Genomic DNA, 27,126 nt, shown 5'->3' on the forward strand with positions numbered 1-27,126 from the left:
AGAGGAGGAGAGGGAGTGGGAGACGGAGGGAGAGAGGGGGGAGAGTGAGGGAGGGAGTGTTGGAGTTTGGGGACTGAGGGAGGGAGTCGCGGAGTTTGGAGACTGAGGGAGGGAGTCGCGGAGTTTGGAGACTGAGGGAGGGAGTCCCGGAGTTTGGGGACTGAGGGAGGGAGTCCCGGAGTTTGGAGACTGAGGGAGGGATTCGCGGAGTTTGGAGACTGAGGGAGGGAGTCCCGGAGTTGGGAGACTGAGGGAGGGAGTCGCGGAGTTTGGAGACTGAGGGAGGGCGTCCCGGCGTTTGGAGACTGAGGGAGGGAGTGGGCACTGAGGGACGGGCCACTGGGATCTTGCTGTGTGTGTTGATAGCTCGCTGATCTCTCCGACAGAACCGTACAGCCCAGCTGTCTGGTTGATGATGTTTGTGATGTGTTTGACTGTGGTAGGAATCACCGTCTTCATATTCGAGTTCTTCAGCCCGATCGGCTACAACAGGACACTCTCCAACGGAAAGAGTAAGTCACATATCCCACCTCCCTATCTCCATCTCTCCATCCACATCCCTATCTCCATTTGTCTATTCATAATCACCATCCATCTCCCTATCTCCCATGTCTCCATCTGCCATCTCTCTAGCTCCATCTCTCTATCTCCCATCTTTCTATCTCCATCTTTCTATCTCCCATCTCTCTATCTCCATCTCTCTATCTTCCATCTGTCTGTCTCCCATCTCTCTATCCCCATCTCTCTATCTCCCATCTCTCTATCTCCATCTCTCTATCTCCCATCTCTCTATCTCCCAACTCTCTATCTCCCATCTCTCTATCTCCATCTCTCTATCTCCCATCTCTCTATCTCCCAACTCTCTATCTCCCATCTCTCTACCTCCCATCTCTCTATCTCCCATCTCTCTATCTCTATTTCTCTATCTCCCATCTCTCTATCTCCATCTCTCTATCTCTATCTCTCTATCTCCATCTCTCTAGCTCCCATCTCTCTATCTCCATCTCTCTATCTCTATCTCTCTATCTCTATTTCTCTATCTCCCATCTCTCTATCTCCCATCTCTCTATCTCCATCTCTCTATCTCCATCTCTCTAGCTCCCATCTCTCTATCTCCATCTCTCTATCTCCCATCTCTCTAGCTCCATCTCTCTATCTCCATCTCTCTATCTCTATCTCTCTATCACCATCTCTCTATCTCCATCTCTCTATCTCCCATCTCTCTATCTCCCATCTCTCTATCTCCATCTCACTATCTCCCATCTCTCTATCTCCCATCTCTCTATCTCCATCTCTCTATCTCCCATTTCTCTATCTCCGATTTCTCTATCTCCCATCTCTCTATCTCCAATCTCTCTATCTCCATCTCTCTATCTCCCATCTCTCTATCTCCCATCTCTCAATCTCCATCTCTCTATCTCTATCTCTTTATCTCTATCTCTCTATCTCCCATCTCTCTATCTCCCATCTCTCTATCTCCATCTCTCTATCTCCCATCTCACTATCTCCATCTCTCTACCTCCCATCTCTCTACCTCCCATCTCTCTATCTCCATCTCACTATCTCCATCTCTCTATCTCCCATCTCTCTATCTCCCATCTCTCTATCTCCATCTCTCTATCTCCCATCTCTCTATCTCCATCTCGCTATCTCCCATTTCTCTATCTCCATCTCTCTATCTCCATCTCTCTATCTCCCATCTCTCTATCTCCATTTCTCCACCTCCCATCTCTCTATCTCCATCTCTCTATCTCCCATCTCTCTACCTCCCATCTCTCTATCTCCCAGCTCTCTATCTCCATCTCTCTATCTCCATCTCTCTATCTCCCATCTCTCTGTCTCCCATTTCTCTATCTCCGATTTCTCTATCTCCCATCTCTCTATCTCCATCTCTCTATCTCCCATCTCTCTATCTCCATCTCTCCACCTCCCATCTCTCTATCTCCATCTCTCTATCTCCCATCTCTCTATCTCCCATCCCTCTATCTCCCATCTCTCTATCTCCCATCTCTCAATCTCCATCTCTCTATCTCTATCTCTCTATCTCCCATCTCTCTATCTCCCATCTCTCTATCTCTATCTCTCTATCTCTATCTCTCTATCTCCCATCTCTCTATCTCCCATCTCTCTATCTCCATCTCTCTATCTCCCATCTCTCTAACTCCATCTCTCTATCTCCCATCTCTCTATCTCCCATCTCTCTATCTCCCATCTCTCTATCTCCATCTCGCTATCTCCCATTTCTCAATCTCCATCTCTCTATCTCCATCTCTCTATCTCCCATCTCCATCTCTCTATCTCTCAATCTCCATCTCTCTATCTCCATCTCTCCACCTCCCATCTCCATCTCTCTATCTCTCAATCTCCATCTCTCTATCTCTATCTCTCTATCTCCATCTCTCTATCTCCCATCTCTCTATCTCCATCTCTCTATCACCCATCTCTCTATCTCCATCTCTCTATCTCCCATCTCACTATCTCCATCTCTCTACCTCCCATCTCTCTATCTCCCATCTCTCTATCTCCATCTCTCTGTCTCCCATTTCTCTATCTCCATCTCTCTATCTCCATCTCTCTATCTCCCATCTCACTATCTCCATCTCTCTATCTCCACTCTCTCTATCTCCATCTCTCTATCTCCCATCTCTCTATCTCCATCTCTCTACCTCCCATCTATCTATCTCCATCTCTCTATCTCCCATCTCTCTATCTCCCATCTCTCTATCTCCATCTCTCTATCTCCACTCTCTCTATCTCCATCTTCTATCCCTATCTCTCTATCTCCCATCTCTCTATCTCCATCTCTCTATCTCCCATCTCTCTCTCTCCATCTCTCTGTCTCCCATCTCTCTATCTCTATCTCTCTATCTCCATCTCTCTATCTCCCATCTCTCTATCTCCATCTCTCTATCACCCATCTCTCTATCTCCATCTCTCTATCTCCCATCTCTCTATCTCCATCTCTCTATCACCCATCTCTCTATCTCCATCTCTCTATCTCCATCTCTCTATCACCCATCTCTCTATCTCCATCTCTCTATCTCCCATCTCTCTCTCTCCATCTCTCTGTCTCCCATTTCTCTATCTCCATCTCTCTATCTCCATCTCTCTATCTCCCATCTCACTATCTCCATCTCTCTATCTCCACTCTCTCTATCTCCATCTCTCTATCTCCCATCTCTCTATCTTCATCTCTCTACCTCCCATCTATCTATCTCCATCTCTCTACCTCCCATCTATCTATCTCCATCTCTCTATCTCCCTTCTCTCTATCTCCATCTCTCTATCTCCCATCTCTCTCTCTCCATCTCTCTATCTCCCATCTCTCTATCTCCCATCTCTCTATCTCCCAGCTCTCTATCTCCATCTCTCTATCTCCCTTCTCTCTATCTCCATCTCTCTATCTGCCTTCTCTCTATCTCCATCTCTCTATCTCCATCTCTCTATCTCCCATCTCTCTGTCTCCCATTTCTCTATCTCCGATTTCTCTATCTCCCATCTCTCTATCTCCAATCTCTCGATCTCCATCTCTCTATCTCCCATCTCTCTATCTCCATCTCTCCACCTCCCATCTCTCTATCTCCATCTCTCTATCTCCCATCTCTCTATCTCCCATCTCTCAATCTCCATCTCTCTATCTCTATCTCTCTATCTCCCATCTCTCTATCTCCCATCTCTCTATCTCCATCTCTCTATCTCCCATCTCTCTATCTACCATCTCACTATCTCCCATCTCTCTATCTACCATCTCTCTATCTCCATCTCTCTATCTCCATCTCTCTATCTCCCATCTCTCTATCTCCCATCTCTCTATCTACCATCTCTCTATCTCCATCTCTCTATCTCCCATTTCTCTATCTCCCATCTCTCTATCTCCAATCTCTCTATCTCCATCTCTCTATCTCCCATCTCTCTATCTCCCATCTCTCTATCCCTATCTCTCTATCTCCCATCTCTCTATCTCCATCTCTCTATCTCCCATCTCTCTATCCCTATCTCTCTATCTCCCATCTCTCTATCTCCATCTCTCTATCTCCCATCTCTCTATCCCTATCTCTCTATCTCCCATCTCTCTATCCCTATCTCTCTATCTCCCATCTCTCTATCTCCCATCTCTCTATCTCCCATCTCTCTATCTCCCATCTCTCTATCTCCCATCTCTCTATCTCCATCTCTCTATCTCCCATCTCTCTATCTCCCATATATCTCCATCTCTCTATCTCCCATCTCTCTATCCCTATCTCTCTATCTCCCATCTCTCTATCTCCATCTCTCTATCTCCCATCTCTCTATCCCTATCTCTCTATCTCCCATCTCTCTATCTCCCATCTCTCTATCTCCCATCTCTCTATCTCCCATCTCTCTATCTCCCATCTCTCTATCTCCCATCTCTCTATCTCCCATCTCTCTATCTCCCATCTCTCTATCTCCATCTCTCTATCTCCCATCTCTCTATCTCCCATATATCTCCATCTCTCTATCTCCCATCTCTCTATCCCTATCTCTCTATCTCCCATCTCTCTATCTCCCATCTCTCTATCTCCCATCTCTCTATCTCCCATCTCTCTATCTCCATCTCTCTATCTCCCATCTCTCTATCTCCATCTCTCCACCTCCCATCTCTCTATCTCCCATCTCTCTATCTCCCATCTCTCTATCTCCCATCTCTCTATCTCCCATCTCTCTATCTCCATCTCTCTATCTCCCATCTCTCTATCTCCCATATATCTCCATCTCTCTATCTCCCATCTCTCTATCTCCCATCTCACTATCTCCCATCTCTCTATCTCCCATCTCTCTATCTCCATCTCTCTATCTCCTATCTCTCTATCTCCATCTCTCTATCTCCCATCTCACTATCTCCCATCTCTCTATCTCCATCTCTCTATCTCCCATCTCTCTACCTCCCATCTCTCTATCTCCCATCTCTCTCTCTCTATCTCACTATCTCCCATCTCTCTATCTCCCATCTCTCTATCTCCCATCGCTCTCTCTCTATCTCACTATCTCCCATCTCTCTATCTCCATCTCTCTATCGCCCATCTCTCTATCTCCCATCTCTCTATCTCCCATCTCTCTACCTCCCATCTCTCTATCTCCCATCTCTCTATCTCCATCTCTCTATCTCCCATCTCTCTATCTCCATCTCTCTATCTCCGATTTCTCTATCTCCCATCTCTCTATCTCCAAGCTCTCTATCTCCTTCTCTCTATCTCCCATCTCTCTATCTCCATCTCTCCACCTCCCATCTCTCTATCTCCCATCTCTCTATCTCCCATCTCTCAATCTCCATCTCTCTATCTCTATCTCTCTATCTCTATCTCTCCATCTCCCATCTCTCTATTTCCAATCTCTCTATCACCCATCTCTCTATCTCCCATCTCCCTCTCTCCCATCTCTCTATCTCCATCTCTCTGTCTCCCATCTCTCTATCTTCATCTCTCTATCTCCATCTCTCTATCTCCATCTCTCTATCTTCCACCTGTCTATCTCCATCTGTCTATCTCCATCTGTCTATCTCCATCCCTCTATCTCCCATCTCTCTATCTCCATCTGTCAATCTCTATCTGTCTATCTTCCATCTCTCTATCTCCATCTCTCTATCTACATCTCTCTATCTCTATCTCTCTATCTCCCATCTCACTATCTACCATCTCTCTATCTCTATCTCTCTAGCTCCCATCTCTTTATCCCCCAGCTCTCTATCTCCCATCTCTCTATCTCCATCTCTCTATCCCCATCTCTCTATCTCTATCTCCCATCTCTCTATCTCCATCTCTCTATCTCCCATCTCTCTATCTCCATCTCTCTATCTCCCATCTCTCTATCTCCCATCTCTCTATCTCCCATCTCTCTATCTCCCATCTCTCTATCTCCCATCTCTCTATCTCCCATCTCTCTATCTCCCATCTCTCAATCTCCATCTCTCTATCTCCCATCTCTCTAGCTCCATCTCTCTATCTCCATCTCTCTATCTCTATCTCTCTATCACCATCTCTCTATCTCCATCTCTCTATCTCCCATCTCTCTATCTCCCATCTCTCTATCTCCATCTCACTATCTCCCATCTCTCTATCTCCCATCTCTCTATCTCCATCTCTCTATCTCCCATTTCTCTATCTCCGATTTCTCTATCTCCCATCTCTCTATCTCCAATCTCTCTATCTCCATCTCTCTATCTCCCATCTCTCTATCTCCCATCTCTCAATCTCCATCTCTCTATCTCTATCTCTTTATCTCTATCTCTCTATCTCCCATCTCTCTATCTCCCATCTCTCTATCTCCATCTCTCTATCTCCCATCTCACTATCTCCATCTCTCTACCTCCCATCTCTCTACCTCCCATCTCTCTATCTCCATCTCACTATCTCCATCTCTCTATCTCCCATCTCTCTATCTCCCATCTCTCTATCTCCATCTCTCTATCTCCCATCTCTCTATCTCCATCTCGCTATCTCCCATTTCTCTATCTCCATCTCTCTATCTCCATCTCTCTATCTCCCATCTCTCTATCTCCATTTCTCCACCTCCCATCTCTCTATCTCCATCTCTCTATCTCCCATCTCTCTATCTCCCATCTCTCTATCTCCATCTCTCTATCTCACATCTCTCTATCTCCCATCTCACTATCTCCCATCTCTCTACCTCCCATCTCTCTATCTCCCAGCTCTCTATCTCCATCTCTCTATCTCCCTTCTCTCTATCTCCATCTCTCTATCTGCCTTCTCTCTATCTCCATCTCTCTATCTCCATCTCTCTATCTCCCATCTCTCTGTCTCCCATTTCTCTATCTCCGATTTCTCTATCTCCTATCTCTCTATCTCCATCTCTCTATCTCCCATCTCTCTATCTCCATCTCTCCACCTCCCATCTCTCTATCTCCATCTCTCTATCTCCCATCTCTCTATCTCCCATCCCTCTATCTCCCATCTCTCTATCTCCCATCTCTCAATCTCCATCTCTCTATCTCTATCTCTCTATCTCCCATCTCTCTATCTCCCATCTCTCTATCTCTCTATCTCTATCTCTATCTCTCTATCTCCCATCTCTCTATCTCCCATCTCTCTAACTCCATCTCTCTATCTCCCATCTCTCTATCTCCCATCTCTCTATCTCCCATCTCTCTATCTCCATATCGCTATCTCCCATTTCTCAATCTCCATCTCTCTATCTCCATCTCTCTATCTCCCATCTCCATCTCTCTATCTCTCAATCTCCATCTCTCTATCTCCATCTCTCCACCTCCCATCTCCATCTCTCTATCTCTCAATCTCCATCTCTCTATCTCTATCTCTCTATCTCCATCTCTCTATCTCCCATCTCTCTATCTCCATCTCTCTATCACCCATCTCTCTATCTCCATCTCTCTATCTCCCATCTCACTATCTCCATCTCTCTACCTCCCATCTCTCTATCTCCCATCTCTCTATCTCCATCTCTCTGTCTCCCATTTCTCTATCTCCATCTCTCTATCTCCATCTCTCTATCTCCCATCTCACTATCTCCATCTCTCTATCTCCACTCTCTCTATCTCCATCTCTCTATCTCCCATCTCTCTATCTCCATCTCTCTACCTCCCATCTATCTATCTCCATCTCTCTATCTCCCATCTCTCTATCTCCCATCTCTCTATCTCCATCTCTCTATCTCCACTCTCTCTATCTCCATCTTCTATCCCTATCTCTCTATCTCCCATCTCTCTATCTCCATCTCTCTATCTCCCATCTCTCTCTCTCCATCTCTCTGTCTCCCATCTCTCTATCTCTATCTCTCTATCTCCATCTCTCTATCTCCCATCTCTCTATCTCCATCTCTCTATCACCCATCTCTCTATCTCCATCTCTCTATCTCCCATCTCTCTATCTCCATCTCTCTGTCTCCCATCTCTCTATCTCTATCTCTCTATCTCCATCTCTCTATCTCCCATCTCTCTATCTCCATCTCTCTATCACCCATCTCTCTATCTCCATCTCTCTATCTCCCATCTCTCTATCTCCATCTCTCTATCACCCATCTCTCTATCTCCATCTCTCTATCTCCATCTCTCTATCACCCATCTCTCTATCTCCATCTCTCTATCTCCCATCTCTCTCTCTCCATCTCTCTGTCTCCCATTTCTCTATCTCCATCTCTCTATCTCCATCTCTCTATCTCCCATCTCACTATCTCCATCTCTCTATCTCCACTCTCTCTATCTCCATCTCTCTATCTCCCATCTCTCTATCTTCATCTCTCTACCTCCCATCTATCTATCTCCATCTCTCTACCTCCCATCTATCTATCTCCATCTCTCTATCTCCCTTCTCTCTATCTCCATCTCTCTATCTCCCATCTCTCTCTCTCCATCTCTCTATCTCCCATCTCTCTATCTCCCATCTCTCTATCTCCCAGCTCTCTATCTCCATCTCTCTATCTCCCTTCTCTCTATCTCCATCTCTCTATCTGCCTTCTCTCTATCTCCATCTCTCTATCTCCATCTCTCTATCTCCCATCTCTCTGTCTCCCATTTCTCTATCTCCGATTTCTCTATCTCCCATCTCTCTATCTCCAATCTCTCTATCTCCATCTCTCTATCTCCCATCTCTCTATCTCCATCTCTCCACCTCCCATCTCTCTATCTCCATCTCTCTATCTCCCATCTCTCTATCTCCCATCTCTCAATCTCCATCTCTCTATCTCTATCTCTCTATCTCCCATCTCTCTATCTCCCATCTCTCTATCTCCATCTCTCTATCTCCCATCTCTCTATCTCCCATCTCACTATCTCCCATCTCTCTATCTACCATCTCTCTATCTCCATCTCTCTATCTCCATCTCTCTATCTCCCATCTCTCTATCTCCCATCTCTCTATCTACCATCTCTCTATCTCCATCTCTCTATCTCCCATCTCTCTATCTCCCATCTCTCTATCTCCCATCTCTCTATCTCCATCTCTCTATCTCCCATCTCTCTATCTCCCATCTCTCTATCTCCCATCTCTCTATCTCCATCTCTCTATCTCCCATCTCTCTATCTCCCATCTCTCTATCTCCCATCTCTCTATCTCCCATCTCTCTATCTCCCATCTCTCTATCTCCCATCTCTCTATCTCCCATCTCTCTATCTCCATCTCTCTATCTCCCATCTCTCTATCTCCCATATATCTCCATCTCTCTATCTCCCATCTCTCTATCCCTATCTCTCTATCTCCCATCTCTCTATCTCCCATCTCTCTATCTCCCATCTCTCTATCTCCCATCTCTCTATCTCCATCTCTCTATCTCCCATCTCTCTATCTCCATCTCTCCACCTCCCATCTCTCTATCTCCCATCTCTCTATCTCCCATCTCTCTATCTCCCATCTCTCTATCTCCCATCTCTCTATCTCCATCTCTCTATCTCCCATCTCTCTATCTCCCATATATCTCCATCTCTCTATCTCCCATCTCTCTATCTCCCATCTCTCTATCTCCCATCTCTCTATCTCCCATCTCTCTATCTCCATCTCTCTATCTCCCATCTCTCTATCTCCCATCTCTCTATCTCCCATCTCTCTATCTCCATCTCTCTATCTCCCATCTCACTATCTCCATCTCTCTACCTCCCATCTCTCTATCTACCATCTCTCTATCTCTATCTCTCTATCTCCCATCTCTCTATCTCCCATCTCTCTATCTCCATCTCGCTATCTCCCATTTCTCTATCTCCATCTCTCTATCTCCATCTCTCTATCTCCCATCTCTCTATCTCCATTTCTCCACCCCCCGTCTCTCTATCTCCATCTCTCTATCTCTCTATCTCCACCTCTCTATCTCCATCTAACTATCTCCCATCTCTCTATCTCCCATCTCTCTATCTCCCAGCTCTCTATCTCCATCTCTCTATCTCCCTTCTCTCTATCTCCATCTCTCTATCTGCCTTCTCTCTATCTCCATCTCTCTATCTCCATCTCTCTATCTCCCATCTCTCTGTCTCCCATTTCTCTATCTCCGATTTCTCTATCTCCCATCTCTCTATCTCCAATCTCTCTATCTCCATCTCTCTATCTCCCATCTCTCTATCTCCATCTCTCCACCTCCCATCTCTCTATCTCCATCTCTCTATCTCCCATCTCTCTATCTCCCATCTCTCCATCTCCATCTCTCTATCTCCATCTCTCTATCTCCCATCTCTCTATCTCCCATCTCTCTATCTCCCATCTCTCAATCTCCATCTCTCTATCTCTATCTCTCTATCTCCCATCTCTCTATCTCCCATCTCTCTATCTCTATCTCTCTATCTCCCATCTCTCTATCTCCCATCTCTCTTTCTCCATCTCTCTATCTCCCATCTCTCTATCTCCCATCTCTCAATCTCCATCTCTCTATCTCTATCTCTCTATCTCCCATCTCTCTAAATCCCGTCTCTCTATCTCCATCTCTCTATCTCCCATCTCTCCACCTCCCATCTCTCTATCTCCATCTCTCTATCTCCCATCTCTCTATCTCCCATCTCTCAATCTCCATCTCTCTATCTCTATCTCTCTATCTCCCATCTCTCTATCTCCCATCTCTCTATCTCTATCTCTCTATCTCCCATCTCTCTATCTCCCATCTCTCTATCTCCCAGCTCTCTATCTCCATCTCTCTATCTCCCTTCTCTCTATCTCCATCTCTCTATCTGCCTTCTCTCTATCTCCATCTCTCTATCTCCATCTCTCTATCTCCCATCTCTCTGTCTCCCATTTCTCTATCTCCGATTTCTCTATCTCCCATCTCTCTATCTCCAATCTCTCTATCTCCATCTCTCTATCTCCCATCTCTCTATCTCCATCTCTCCACCTCCCATCTCTCTATCTCCATCTCTCTATCTCCCATCTCTCTATCTCCCATCTCTCAATCTCCATCTCTCTATCTATATCTCTCTATCTCCCATCTCTCTATCTCCCATCTCTCTATCTCCATCTCTCTATCTCCCATCTCTCTATCTCCCATCTCACTATCTCCCATCTCTCTATCTACCATCTCTCTATCTCCATCTCTCTATCTCCATCTCTCTATCCCCCATCTCTCTATCTCCCATCTCTCTATCTACCATCTCTCTATCTCCATCTCTCTATCTCCCATCTCTCTATCTCCCATCTCTCTATCTCCCATCTCTCTATCTCCATCTCTCTATCTCCCATCTCTCTATCTCCCATCTCTCTATCTCCCATCTCTCTATCTCCATCTCTCTATCTCCCATCTCTCTATCTCCCATCTCTCTATCTCCCATCTCTCTATCTCCCATCTCTCTATCTCCCATCTCTCTATCTCCCATCTCTCTATCTCCCATCTCTCTATCTCCATCTCTCTATCTCCCATCTCTCTATCTCCCATATATCTCCATCTCTCTATCTCCCATCTCTCTATCCCTATCTCTCTATCTCCCATCTCTCTATCTCCCATCTCTCTATCTCCCATCTCTCTATCTCCCATCTCTCTATCTCCATCTCTCTATCTCCCATCTCTCTATCTCCATCTCTCCACCTCCCATCTCTCTATCTCCCATCTCTCTATCTCCCATCTCTCTATCTCCCATCTCTCTATCTCCATCTCTCTATCTCCCATCTCTCTATCTCCCATATATCTCCATCTCTCTATCTCCCATCTCTCTATCTCCCATCTCTCTATCTCCCATCTCTCTATCTCCCATCTCTCTATCTCCATCTCTCTATCTCCCATCTCTCTATCTCCCATCTCTCTATCTCCCATCTCTCTATCTCCATCTCTCTATCTCCCATCTCACTATCTCCATCTCTCTACCTCCCATCTCTCTATCTACCATCTCTCTATCTCTATCTCTCTATCTCCCATCTCTCTATCTCCCATCTCTCTATCTCCATCTCGCTATCTCCCATTTCTCTATCTCCATCTCTCTATCTCCATCTCTCTATCTCCCATCTCTCTATCTCCATTTCTCCACCCCCCGTCTCTCTATCTCCATCTCTCTATCTCTCTATCTCCACCTCTCTATCTCCATCTAACTATCTCCCATCTCTCTATCTCCCATCTCTCTATCTCCCAGCTCTCTATCTCCATCTCTCTATCTCCCTTCTCTCTATCTCCATCTCTCTATCTGCCTTCTCTCTATCTCCATCTCTCTATCTCCATCTCTCTATCTCCCATCTCTCTGTCTCCCATTTCTCTATCTCCGATTTCTCTATCTCCCATCTCTCTATCTCCAATCTCTCTATCTCCATCTCTCTATCTCCCATCTCTCTATCTCCATCTCTCCACCTCCCATCTCTCTATCTCCATCTCTCTATCTCCCATCTCTCTATCTCCCATCTCTCCATCTCCATCTCTCTATCTCCATCTCTCTATCTCCCATCTCTCTATCTCCCATCTCTCTATCTCCCATCTCTCAATCTCCATCTCTCTATCTCTATCTCTCTATCTCCCATCTCTCTATCTCCCATCTCTCTATCTCTATCTCTCTATCTCCCATCTCTCTATCTCCCATCTCTCTTTCTCCATCTCTCTATCTCCCATCTCTCTATCTCCCATCTCTCAATCTCCATCTCTCTATCTCTATCTCTCTATCTCCCATCTCTCTAAATCCCGTCTCTCTATCTCCATCTCTCTATCTCCCATCTCTCCACCTCCCATCTCTCTATCTCCATCTCTCTATCTCCCATCTCTCTATCTCCCATCTCTCAATCTCCATCTCTCTATCTCTATCTCTCTATCTCCCATCTCTCTATCTCCCATCTCTCTATCTCTATCTCTCTATCTCCCATCTCTCTATCTCCCATCTCTCTATCTCCCAGCTCTCTATCTCCATCTCTCTATCTCCCTTCTCTCTATCTCCATCTCTCTATCTGCCTTCTCTCTATCTCCATCTCTCTATCTCCATCTCTCTATCTCCCATCTCTCTGTCTCCCATTTCTCTATCTCCGATTTCTCTATCTCCCATCTCTCTATCTCCAATCTCTCTATCTCCATCTCTCTATCTCCCATCTCTCTATCTCCATCTCTCCACCTCCCATCTCTCTATCTCCATCTCTCTATCTCCCATCTCTCTATCTCCCATCTCTCAATCTCCATCTCTCTATCTCTATCTCTCTATCTCCCATCTCTCTATCTCCCATCTCTCTATCTCCATCTCTCTATCTCCCATCTCTCTATCTCCCATCTCACTATCTCCCATCTCTCTATCTACCATCTCTCTATCTCCATCTCTCTATCTCCATCTCTCTATCTCCCATCTCTCTATCTCCCATCTCTCTATCTACCATCTCTCTATCTCCATCTCTCTATCTCCCATCTCTCTATCTCCCATCTCTCTATCTCCCATCTCTCTATCTCCATCTCTCTATCTCCCATCTCTCTATCTCCCATCTCTCCATCTCCCATCTCTCTATCTCCATCTCTCTATCTCCCATCTCTCTATCTCCCATCTCTCTATCTCCCATCTCTCTATCTCCCATCTCTCTATCTCCCATCTCTCTATCTCCCATCTCTCTATCTCCCATCTCTCTATCTCCATCTCTCTATCTCCCATCTCTCTATCTCCCATATATCTCCATCTCTCTATCTCCCATCTCTCTATCCCTATCTCTCTATCTCCCATCTCTCTATCTCCCATCTCTCTATCTCCCATCTCTCTATCTCCCATCTCTCTATCTCCATCTCTCTATCTCCCATCTCTCTATCTCCATCTCTCCACCTCCCATCTCTCTATCTCCCATCTCTCTATCTCCCATCTCTCTATCTCCCATCTCTCTATCTCCCATCTCTCTATCTCCATCTCTCTATCTCCCATCTCTCTATCTCCCATATATCTCCATCTCTCTATCTCCCATCTCTCTATCTCCCATCTCTCTATCTCCCATCTCTCTATCTCCCATCTCTCTATCTCCATCTCTCTATCTCCCATCTCTCTATCTCCCATCTCTCTATCTCCCATCTCTCTATCTCCATCTCTCTATCTCCCATCTCACTATCTCCATCTCTCTACCTCCCATCTCTCTATCTACCATCTCTCTATCTCTATCTCTCTATCTCCCATCTCTCTATCTCCCATCTCTCTATCTCCATCTCGCTATCTCCCATTTCTCTATCTCCATCTCTCTATCTCCATCTCTCTATCTCCCATCTCTCTATCTCCATTTCTCCACCCCCCGTCTCTCTATCTCCATCTCTCTATCTCTCTATCTCCACCTCTCTATCTCCATCTAACTATCTCCCATCTCTCTATCTCCCATCTCTCTATCTCCCAGCTCTCTATCTCCATCTCTCTATCTCCCTTCTCTCTATCTCCATCTCTCTATCTGCCTTCTCTCTATCTCCATCTCTCTATCTCCATCTCTCTATCTCCCATCTCTCTGTCTCCCATTTCTCTATCTCCGATTTCTCTATCTCCCATCTCTCTATCTCCAATCTCTCTATCTCCATCTCTCTATCTCCCATCTCTCTATCTCCATCTCTCCACCTCCCATCTCTCTATCTCCATCTCTCTATCTCCCATCTCTCTATCTCCCATCTCTCCATCTCCATCTCTCTATCTCCATCTCTCTATCTCCCATCTCTCTATCTCCCATCTCTCTATCTCCCATCTCTCAATCTCCATCTCTCTATCTCTATCTCTCTATCTCCCATCTCTCTATCTCCCATCTCTCTATCTCTATCTCTCTATCTCCCATCTCTCTATCTCCCATCTCTCTTTCTCCATCTCTCTATCTCCCATCTCTCTATCTCCCATCTCTCAATCTCCATCTCTCTATCTCTATCTCTCTATCTCCCATCTCTCTAAATCCCGTCTCTCTATCTCCATCTCTCTATCTCCCATCTCTCCACCTCCCATCTCTCTATCTCCATCTCTCTATCTCCCATCTCTCTATCTCCCATCTCTCAATCTCCATCTCTCTATCTCTATCTCTCTATCTCCCATCTCTCTATCTCCCATCTCTCTATCTCTATCTCTCTATCTCCCATCTCTCTATCTCCCATCTCTCTATCTCCATCTCTCTATCTCCCATCTCTCTTTCTCCATCTCTCTATCTCTATCTCTCTATCTCCCATCTCTCTATCTCCAATCTCTCTATCTCCCATCTCTCTATCTCTATCTCTCTATCTCCCATCTCTCTATCTCCCATCTCTCTATCTCCATCTCTCTATCTCCCATCTCTCTATCTCCCATCTCTCTATCTCCCATCTCTCTATCTCCATCTCTCTATCTCCAATCTCTCTATCTCCATCTCACTATCTCCATCTCTCTACCTCCCATCTGTCTATCTCCCATCTCTCTATCTCCATCTCGCTATCTCCCATTTCTCAATCTCCATCTCTCTATCTCCATCTCTCTATCTCCCATCTATCTCCATCTCTCCACATCCCATCTCCATCTCTCTATCTCTCAATCTCCATCTCTCTATCTCTATCTCTCTATCTCCATCTCTCTATCTCCCATCTCTCTATCTCCATCTCTCTATCACCCATCTCTCTATCTCCATCTCTCTATCTCCCATCTCACTATCTCCATCTCTCTACCTCCCATTTCTCTATCTCCATCTCTCTATCTCCATCTCTCTATCTCCCATCTCACTATCTCCATCTCTCTATCTCCACTCTCTCTATCTCCATCTCTCTATCTCCCATCTCTCTATCTCCATCTCTCAACCTCCCATCTATCTATCTCCATCTCTCTATCTCCCTTCTCTCTATCTCCCATCTCTCTACCTCCATCTCTCTATCTCCACTCTCTCTATCTCCATCTTCTATCCCTCTCTCTCTATCTCCCATCTCTCTATCTCCATCTCTCTATCTCCCATCTCTCTCGCTCCATCTCTCTATCTCCCATCTCTCTATCTCCCATCTATCTATCTCCATCTCTCTATCCCCCATCTCTCTATCTGCCATCTCTCTATCTACCATCTCTCTATCTCCATCTCTCTATCTCCCATCTCTCTATCTCCCATCTCTCTATCTCCATCTCTCTATCCCTATCTCTCTATCTCCCATCTCTCTATCTCCCATCTATCTATCTCCCATCTCTCTATCTCCATCTCTCTATCTCCCGTCTCTCTATCTCCCATCTCTCTATCTCTCATCTCTCTATCTCCCATCTCTCTATCGCCCATCTCTCTATCTCCCATCTATCTATCTCCCATCTCTCTATCTCCCATCTCTCTATCTCCCATCTCTCTATCTCCATCTCTCTATCCCTATCTCTCTATCTCCCATCTCTCTATCTCCCATCTATCTATCTCCCATCTCTCTATCTCCATCTCTCTATCTCCCGTCTCTCTATCTCCCATCTCTCTATCTCCCATCTCTCTATCTCCCATCTCTCTATCTCTATCTCTGTATCTCCATCTCTCTATCCCCATCTCTCTATCTCTATCTCCCATCTCTCTATCTCCATCTCGCTATCTCCCATTTCTCAATCTCCATCTCTCTATCTCCATCTCTCTATCTCCCATCTATCTCCATCTCTCCACCTCCCATCTCCATCTCTCTATCTCTTAATCTCCATCTCTCTATCTCTATCTCTCTATCTCCGTCTCTCTATCTCCCATCTCTCTATCTCCATCTCTCTATCACCCATCTCTCTATCTCCATCTCTCTATCTCCCATCTCACTATCTCCATCTCTCTACCTCCCATTTCTCTATCTCCATCTCTCTATCTCCATCTCTCTATCTCCCATCTCACTATCTCCATCTCTCTATCTCCACTCTCTCTATCTCCATCTCTCTATCTCCCATCTCTCTATCTCCATCTCTCAACCTCCCATCTATCTATCTCCATCTCTCTATCTCCCTTCTCTCTATCTCCCATCTCTCTATCTCCATCTCTCTATCTCCACTCTCTCTATCTCCATCTCTCTATCTCCCATCTCTCTATCTCCATCTCTCAACCTCCCATCTATCTATCTCCATCTCTCTATCTCCCTTCTCTCTATCTCCATCTCTCTATCTCTATCTCTCTATCTCCCATCTCTCTATCTCCATCTCTCTATCTCCCATCTCTCTCTCTCCATCTCTCTATCTCCCATCTCTCTATCTCCCATCTATCTATCTCCATCTCTCTATCTCCCTTCTCTCTATCTCCCATCTCTCTATCTCCATCTCTCTATCTCCACTCTCTCTATCTCCATCTTCTATCCCTATCTCTCTATCTCCATCTCTCTATCTTCCATCTCTCTCTCTCCATCTCTCTATCTCCCATCTCTCTATCTCCCATCTATCTATCTCCATCTCTCTATCTCCCATCTCTCTATCTACCATCTCTCTATCTCCATCTCTCTATCTCCCATCTCTCTATCTCCCATCTCTCTATCTCCATCTCTCTATCCCTATCTCTCTATCTCCCATCTCTCTATCTCCCATCTATCTATCTCCCATCTCTCTATCTCCATCTCTCTATCTCCCGTCTCTCTATCTCCCATCTCTCTATCTCCCATCTCTCTATCTCCCATCTCTCTATCGCCCATCTCTCTATCTCCCATCTATCTATCTCCCATCTCTCGATCCCCCATCTCTCTATCTCCCATCTCTCTATCTCCATCTCTCTGTCTCCCATCTCTCTATCTCCCATCTCTCTATCTCCCATCTCTCTATCTCCCATCTCTCTATCTCCCATCTATCTATCTCCCATCTCTCTATCTCCATCTCTCTATCTCCCGTCTCTCTATCTCCATCTCTCTATCCCTATCTCTCTTTCTCCCATCTCTCTATCTCCCATCTCTCTATCTCCATCTCTCTATCCCTATCTCTCTATCTCCCATCTCTCTATCTCCCATCTATCTATCTCCCATCTCTCTATCTCCATCTCTCTATCTCCCGTCTCTCTATCTCCATCTCTCTATCCCTATCTCTCTATCTCCCATCTCTCTATCTCCCATCTCTCTATCTCCATCTCTCTATCTCCATCTCTCTATCTCCATCTCTCTAAATCCCGTCTCTCTATCTCCATCTCTCTATCTCCCGTCTCTCTATCTCCATCTCTCTATCCCTATCTCTCTATCTCTATCTCTCTATCTCCCATCTCTCTATCTCCCATCTCTCTATCTCCATCTCTCTATCCCTATCTCTCTATCTCCCATCTCTCTATCTCCCATCTATCTATCTCCCATCTCTCTATCTCCATCTCTCTATCTCCCATCTCTCTATCTCCCATCTCTCTATCTCCATCTCTCTATCTCCCATCTCTCTCTCTCCATCTCTCTATCTCCCATCTCTCTATCTCCCATCTATCTATCTCCATCTCTCTATCTCCATCTCTCTATCTCCCATCTCTCTATCTCCCATCTCTCTATCTCCATCTCTCTATCCCTATCTCTCTATCTCCCATCTCTCTATCTCCCATCGCTCTCTCTCTATCTCACTATCTCCCATCTCTCTATCTCCCATCTCTCTATCTCCATCTCTCTATCTCCCATCTCTCTATCTCCCTTCCCTCTATCTCCATCTATCTATCTCCATCTCTCTATCTCCCATCTCTCTATCTCCATCTCTCTATCTCCCGTCTCTCTATCTCCCATCTCTCTATCTCCATCTCTCTATCTCCATCTCTCTATCTCCCATCTCTCTATCTCCCATCTCTCTATCTCTATCTCTCTATCTCCCATCTCTCTATCTCTATCTCTCTATCTCCCATCTCTCTATCTCCCATCTCTCTATCTCCATCTCACTATCTCCCATCTCTCTATCTCCCATTTCTCTATCTCCCATCTCTCTATCTCCCATCTCTCTATCTCCATCTCTCTATCTCCATCTCACTATCTCCCATCTCTCCACTTCCCATCTCTCCATCTCCCATCTCTCTATCGCCCATCTCTCTATCTCCCATCTATCTATCTCCCATTTCTCTATCTCCCATCTCTCTATCTCCCATCTATCTATCTCCCATTTCTCTATCTCCCATCTCTCTATCTCCCATCTCTCTATCGCCCGTCTCTCTATCTCCCATCTCTCTATCTCCCATCTCTCTATCTCCCATCTCTCTATCTCCCATCTCTCTATCTCCCATCTCTCTATCTCCCATCTCTCTATCTCCCATCTCTCTATCTCCCATCTATCTATCTCCCATCTCTCTATCTCCATCTCTCTATCTCCCGTCTCTCTATCTCCCATCTCTCTATCTCCCATCTCTCTATCTCCCATCTATCTATCTCCCATCTCTCTATCTCCATCTCTCTATCTCCCGTCTCTCTATCTCCCATCTCTCTATCTCCCATCTCTCTATCTCCCATCTCTCTATCTCCATCTCTCTATCCCTATCTCTCTATCTCCCATCTCTCTATCTCCCATCTCTCTATCTCCCATCTCTCTATCTCCATCTCTCTATCTCCCATCTCTCTATCTTCCATCTATCTCCATCTCTCTATCTCCCATCTCCCTATCCCCCAGCTCTCTATCTCCCATCTCTCTATCTCCATCTCTCTATCTCCAGCTCTCTATCTCCATCTCTCTATCCCCATCTCTCTATCTCTATCTCCCATCTCTCTATCTCCATCTCTCTATCTCCCTTCTCTCTATCTCCATTTCTCTATCTCCATCTCTCTATCTCCCATCTCTCTATCTCCCATCTCTCTATCTCCCATCTCACTATCTCCCATTTCTCTATCTCCCATCGCTCTATCTCCCATCTCTCTGTCTCCATCTCTCTATCTCCCATCTCTCTATCTCCCGTCTCTCTATCTCCCATCGCTCTATCTCCCATCTCTCTGTCTCCATCTCTCTATCTCCCATCTCTCTATCTCCCATCTCTCTATCTCCCATCTCTCTATCTCCCATCTCTCTATCTCCATCTCCCTATTTCCATCTCTCTATCTCCCATCTCTCTATCTCCATCTCTCTATCTCCCATCTCTCTATCTCCCTTCTCTCTATCTCCCATCTCTCTATCTCCCATCTCTCTATCTCCCATCTCTCTATCTCCATCTCTCTATCTCCATCTCTCTATCTCCATCTCTCTATCTCCCATCTCTCTATCTCCCATCTATCTATCTCCCATTTCTCTATCTCCCATCGCTCTATCTCCCATCTCTCTGTCTCCATCTCTCTGTCTCCATCTCTCTATCTCCATCTCTCTATCTCCATCTCTCTATCTCCCATCTCTCTATCTCCCATCTCTCTATCTCCCATCTCTCTATCTCCATCTCTCTATCTCCATCTATCTATCTCCCATCTCCCTATCTCCATCTCTCTATCTCCATCTCTCTATCTCCCATCTCTCTATCTCCCATCTCTCTATCTCCCATCTCTCTATCTCTATCTCTCTATCTCCATCTCTCTATCTCCATCTCTCTATCCCTATCTCTCTATCTCCCATCTCTCTATCTCCATCTCTCTATCTCCATCTCTCTATCCCTATCTCTCTATCTCCCATCTCTCTATCTCCATCTCTCTATCTCCATCTCTCTATCTCTATCTCTCTATCTCCCATCTCTCTATCTCCCATCTCTCTATCTCCATCTCTCTATCTCCATCTCTCTATCTCCATCTCTCTATCTCCCATCTCTCTATCTCCCATCTCTCTATCTCCATCTCACTATCTCCATCTCTCTATCCCCATCTCTCTATCTCCCATCTCTCTATCTGCCATCGCTCTATCTCCCATCTCTCTATCTCCCATCTCTCTATCTCCCATCTCTCTATCTCCATCTCTCTATCTCTATCTCTCTATCTCCCATCTCTCTATCTCCCATCTCTCTATGTCCATCTCTCTATCTCCATCTCTCTATCTCTATCTCACTATCTCCCATCTCTGTATCTCCCATCTCTCTATCTCCATCTCTCTATCTCCATCTCTCTATCTCCATCTCTCTATCTCCCATCTCTCTATCTCCCATCTCTCTATCTCCATCTCTCTATCTCCATCTCTCTATCTCCCATCTCTGTATCTCCCATCTCTGTATCTCCCATCTCTCTATCTCCATCTCTCTATCTCCCATCTCTCTATCTCCCATCTCTCTATCTCCCATCTCTCTATCTCCCATCTCTCTATCACCATCTCTCTATCTCCATCTCTCTATCTCCCATCTCTGTATCTCCCATCTCTGTATCTCCCATCTCTCTATCTCCATCTCTCTATCTCCCATCTCTCTATCTCCCATCTCTCTATCTCCCATCTCTCTATCTCCCATCTCTCTATCACCATCTCTCTATCTCCATCTCTCTATCTCCCATCTCTGTATCTCCCATCTCTCTATCTCCATCTCTCTATCTCCATCTCGCTATCTCCCATTTCTCAATCTCCATCTCTCTATCTCCATCTCTCTATCTCCCATCTATCTCCATCTCTCCACCTCCCATCTCCATCTCTCTATCTCTTAATCTCCATCTCTCTATCTCTATCTCTCTATCTCCGTCTCTCTATCTCCCATCTCTCTATCTCCATCTCTCTATCACCCATCTCTCTATCTCCATCTCTCTATCTCCCATCTCACTATCTCCATCTCTCTACCTCCCATTTCTCTATCTCCATCTCTCTATCTCCATCTCTCTATCTCCCATCTCACTATCTCCATCTCTCTATCTCCACTCTCTCTATCTCCATCTCTCTATCTCCCATCTCTCTATCTCCATCTCTCAACCTCCCATCTATCTATCTCCATCTCTCTATCTCCCTTCTCTCTATCTCCCATCTCTCTATCTCCATCTCTCTATCTCCACTCTCTCTATCTCCATCTCTCTATCTCCCATCTCTCTATCTCCATCTCTCAACCTCCCATCTATCTATCTCCATCTCTCTATCTCCCTTCTCTCTATCTCCATCTCTCTATCTCTATCTCTGTATCTCCCATCTCTCTATCTCCATCTCTCTATCTCCCATCTCTCTCTCTCCATCTCTCTATCTCCCATCTCTCTATCTCCCATCTATCTATCTCCATCTCTCTATCTCCCTTCTCTCTATCTCCCATCTCTCTATCTCCATCTCTCTATCTCCACTCTCTCTATCTCCATCTTCTATCCCTATCTCTCTATCTCCATCTCTCTATCTTCCATCTCTCTCTCTCCATCTCTCTATCTCCCATCTCTCTATCTCCCATCTATCTATCTCCATCTCTCTATCTCCCATCTCTCTATCTACCATCTCTCTATCTCCATCTCTCTATCTCCCATCTCTCTATCTCCCATCTCTCTATCTCCATCTCTCTATCCCTATCTCTCTATCTCCCATCTCTCTATCTCCCATCTATCTATCTCCCATCTCTCTATCTCCATCTCTCTATCTCCCGTCTCTCTATCTCCCATCTCTCTATCTCCCATCTCTCTATCTCCCATCTCTCTATCGCCCATCTCTCTATCTCCCATCTATCTATCTCCCATCTCTCGATCCCCCATCTCTCTATCTCCCATCTCTCTATCTCCATCTCTCTGTCTCCCATCTCTCTATCTCCCATCTCTCTATCTCCCATCTCTCTATCCCCCATCTCTCTATCTCCCATCTATCTATCTCCCATCTCTCTATCTCCATCTCTCTATCTCCCGTCTCTCTATCTCCATCTCTCTATCCCTATCTCTCTTTCTCCCATCTCTCTATCTCCCATCTCTCTATCTCCATCTCTCTATCCCTATCTCTCTATCTCCCATCTCTCTATCTCCCATCTATCTATCTCCCATCTCTCTATCTCCATCTCTCTATCTCCCATCTCTCTATCTCCATCTCTCTATCTCCATCTCTCTATCTCCATCTCTCTAAATCCCGTCTCTCTATCTCCATCTCTCTATCTCCCGTCTCTCTATCTCCATCTCTCTATCCCTATCTCTCTATCTCTATCTCTCTATCTCCCATCTCTCTATCTCCCATCTCTCTATCTCCATCTCTCTATCCCTATCTCTCTATCTCCCATCTCTCTATCTCCCATCTATCTATCTCCCATCTCTCTATCTCCATCTCTCTATCTCCCATCTCTCTATCTCCCATCTCTCTATCTCCATCTCTCTATCTCCCATCTCTCTCTCTCCATCTCTCTATCTCCCATCTCTCTATCTCCCATCTATCTATCTCCATCTCTCTATCTCCATCTCTCTATCTCCCATCTCTCTATCTCCCATCTCTCTATCTCCATCTCTCTATCCCTATCTCTCTATCTCCCATCTCTCTATCTCCCATCGCTCTCTCTCTATCTCACTATCTCCCATCTCTCTATCTCCCATCTCTCTATCTCCATCTCTCTATCTCCCATCTCTCTATCTCCCTTCCCTCTATCTCCATCTATCTATCTCCATCTCTCTATCTCCCATCTCTCTATCTCCATCTCTCTATCTCCCGTCTCTCTATCTCCCATCTCTCTATCTCCATCTCTCTATCTCCATCTCTCTATCTCCCATCTCTCTATCTCCCATCTCTCTATCTCTATCTCTCTATCTCCCATCTCTCTATCTCTATCTCTCTATCTCCCATCTCTCTATCTCCCATCTCTCTATCTCCATCTCACTATCTCCCATCTCTCTATCTCCCATTTCTCTATCTCCCATCTCTCTATCTCCCATCTCTCTATCTCCATCTCTCTATCTCCATCTCACTATCTCCCATCTCTCCACTTCCCATCTCTCCATCTCCCATCTCTCTATCGCCCATCTCTCTATCTCCCATCTATCTATCTCCCATTTCTCTATCTCCCATCTCTCTATCTCCCATCTATCTATCTCCCATTTCTCTATCTCCCATCTCTCTATCTCCCATCTCTCTATCGCCCGTCTCTCTATCTCCCATCTCTCTATCTCCCATCTCTCTATCTCCCATCTCTCTATCTCCCATCTCTCTATCTCCCATCTCTCTATCTCCCATCTCTCTATCTCCCATCTCTCTATCTCCCATCTATCTATCTCCCATCTCTCTATCTCCATCTCTCTATCTCCCGTCTCTCTATCTCCCATCTCTCTATCTCCCATCTCTCTATCTCCCATCTATCTATCTCCCATCTCTCTATCTCCATCTCTCTATCTCCCGTCTCTCTATCTCCCATCTCTCTATCTCCCATCTCTCTATCTCCCATCTCTCTATCTCCATCTCTCTATCCCTATCTCTCTATCTCCCATCTCTCTATCTCCCATCTCTCTATCTCCCATCTCTCTATCTCCATCTCTCTATCTCCCATCTCTCTATCTTCCATCTATCTCCATCTCTCTATCTCCCATCTCTCTATCCCCCAGCTCTCTATCTCCCATCTCTCTATCTCCATCTCTCTATCTCCAGCTCTCTATCTCCATCTCTCTATCCCCATCTCTCTATCTCTATCTCCCATCTCTCTATCTCCATCTCTCTATCTCCCATCTCTCTATCTCCATTTCTCTATCTCCATCTCTCTATCTCCCATCTCTCTATCTCCCATCTCTCTATCTCCCATCTCACTATCTCCCATTTCTCTATCTCCCATCGCTCTATCTCCCATCTCTCTGTCTCCATCTCTCTATCTCCCATCTCTCTATCTCCCGTCTCTCTATCTCCCATCGCTCTATCTCCCATCTCTCTGTCTCCATCTCTCTATCTCCCATCTCTCTATCTCCCATCTCTCTATCTCCCATCTCTCTATCTCCCATCTCTCTATCTCCATCTCCCTATTTCCATCTCTCTATCTCCCATCTCTCTATCTCCATCTCTCTATCTCCCATCTCTCTATCTCCCTTCTCTCTATCTCCCATCTCTCTATCTCCCATCTCTCTATCTCCCATCTCTCTATCTCCATCTCTCTATCTCCATCTCTCTATCTCCATCTCTCTATCTCCCATCTCTCTATCTCCCATCTATCTATCTCCCATTTCTCTATCTCCCATCGCTCTATCTCCCATCTCTCTGTCTCCATCTCTCTGTCTCCATCTCTCTATCTCCATCTCTCTATCTCCATCTCTCTATCTCCCATCTCTCTATCTCCCATCTCTCTATCTCCCATCTCTCTATCTCCCATCTCTCTATCTCCCATCTCTCTATCTCCCGTCTCTCTATCTATCTCCATCTCTCTATCTCCCATCTCTCTATCTCCCGTCTCTCTATCTCCCATCTCTCTATCTCCATCTCTCTATCTCCATCTCTCTATCTCCCATCTCTCTATCTCCCATCTCTCTATCTCCCATCTCTCTATCTCCCGTCTCTCTATCTATCTCCATCTCTCTATCTCCATCTCTCTATCTCCCATCTCTCTATCTCCCATCTCTGTATCTCCATCTCTCTATCTCCCATCTCTCTATCTCCATCTCTCTATCTCCCATCTGTCTATCTCCATCTCTCTATCTCCTATCTCTCTATCTCCATCTCTCTATCTCCCATCTCTCTATCTCCCATCTCTCTGTCTCCCGTCTCTCTATCTCCATCTCTCTATCCCCATCTCTCTATCTCCATCTCTCTATCTCCATCCCTCTTTCTCCATCTCTCTATCTCCCATCTCTCTATCTCCATCTCTCTATCTCCCATCTCTCTATCTCCATCTCTCTATCTCCCATCTCTCTATCTCCATCTCTCTATCTCCCATCTCTCTATCTCCCATCTCTCTGTCTCCCGTCTCTCTATCTCCATCTCTCTATCCCCATCTCTCTATCTCCATCTCTCTATCTCCCATCTCTCTATCTCCATCTCTCTATCTCCCATCTCTCTATCTCCCATCTCTCTATCTCCATCTCTCTATCTCCTATCTCCATCTCTCTATCTCCATCTCTCTATCTCCCATCTCTCTATCTCCATCTCTCTAGTCTCCCATCTCTCTATCTCCCATCTCTCTATCTCCATCCCTCTTTCTCCATCTCTCTATCTCCCATCTCTCTATCTCCCATCTCTCTATCTCCATCTCTCTATCTCCATCTCTCTATCTCCCATCTCTCTATCTCCATCTCTCTATCTCCCCATCTCTCTATCTCCATCCCTCTTTCTCCATCTCTCTATCTCCATCTCTCTATCTCCCATCTCTCTATCTCCATCCTCTTTCTCCATCTCTCTTTCTCCATTTCTCTATCTCCAATCTCTCTATCTCCCATCTCTCTATCTCCATCTCTCTATCTCCCATCTCTCTATCTCCATCCCTCTTTCTCCATCTCTCTTTCTCCATCTCTCTATCTCCATCTCTCTATCTCCATCTCTCTATCTCCCATCTCTCTATCTCCCATCTCTCTATCTCCATCTCTCTATCTCCCATCTCTCTATCTCCCATCTCTCTATCTCCCATCTCTCTATCTCCCATCTCTCTATCTCCCATCTCTCTACCTCCCATCTCTCTATCTCCCATCTATCTATCTCCATCTCTCTATCTCCCATCTCTCTATCTCCATCTCTCTAGTTCCCATCTCTCTATCTCCCATCTCTCTATCTCCATCCCTCTTTCTCCATCTCTCTATCTCCCATCTCTCTATCTCCCATCTCTCTATCTCCATCTCTCTAGTTCCCATCTCTCTATCTCCATCTCTCTATCTCCCATCTCTCTATCTCCATCTCTCTATCTCCATCTCTCTATCTCCCATCTCTCTGTCTCTATCTCTCTATCTCCCATCTCTCTATCTCCCATCTCTCTATCTCCCATCTCTCTCTCTCCCATCTCTCTATCTCCCATCTCTCTATCTCCATCCCTCTTTCTCCATCTCTCTATCTCCATCTCTCTATCTCCCATCTCTCTAGCTCCATCTCTCTATTTCCCATCTCTCTATCTCCATCTCTGTATCTCCCATCTCTCTATCTCCATCTCTCTATCTCCCATCTCTCTATCTCCATCTCTCTATCTCCATCTCTCTTTCTCCCATCTCTCTATCAACCATCTCTCTATCTCCATCTCTCCATCTCCCATCTCTATATCTCCCATCTCTCTATCTCCCATCTCTCTATCTCCATCTCTCTTTCTCCATCTCTCTATCTCCCATCTCTCTATCTCCATCTCTCTATCTCCATCTCTCTTTCTCCATCTCTCTATCTCCAGCTCTCTATCTCCCATCTCTCTATCTCCATCTCTCTATCTCCCATCTCTCTTTTTCCATCTCTCTATCTCCCATCTCTCTATCTCCCATCTCTCTATCTCCATCTCTCTATCTCCCATCTCTCTATCTCCCATCTCTCTATCTCCATCTCTCTATCTCCCATCTCTCTATCTCCATCTCTCTATCTCCATCTCTCTATCTCTATCTCTCTATCTCCCATCTCTCTATCTCCCATCTCTCTATCTCCATCTCTCTATCTCCATCTCTCTATCTCCATCT

At 45.5% G+C, this 27,126-nt stretch overlaps 1 protein-coding gene across 1 annotated transcript in view; it reads left to right on the forward strand.

Moving 5' to 3' along the window:
- Nucleotides 1–27,126, forward strand: part of LOC140399682 (glutamate receptor ionotropic, NMDA 2D-like) — a gene marked incomplete at its 5' end in the record, with an annotated part of 270,641 nt that overhangs the window by 217,500 nt on the left and 26,015 nt on the right. The window contains one exon of the mRNA XM_072489226.1: nt 387–512. Within this exon, the coding sequence (XP_072345327.1) occupies nt 387–512 (126 nt within the window). The remainder of the gene's footprint in view (nt 1–386; nt 513–27,126) is intronic.

The sequence above is a fragment of the Scyliorhinus torazame genome, chromosome 23, assembly GCF_047496885.1.
Source record: "Scyliorhinus torazame isolate Kashiwa2021f chromosome 23, sScyTor2.1, whole genome shotgun sequence".
Classification (NCBI taxonomy): domain Eukaryota; kingdom Metazoa; phylum Chordata; class Chondrichthyes; order Carcharhiniformes; family Scyliorhinidae; genus Scyliorhinus; species Scyliorhinus torazame.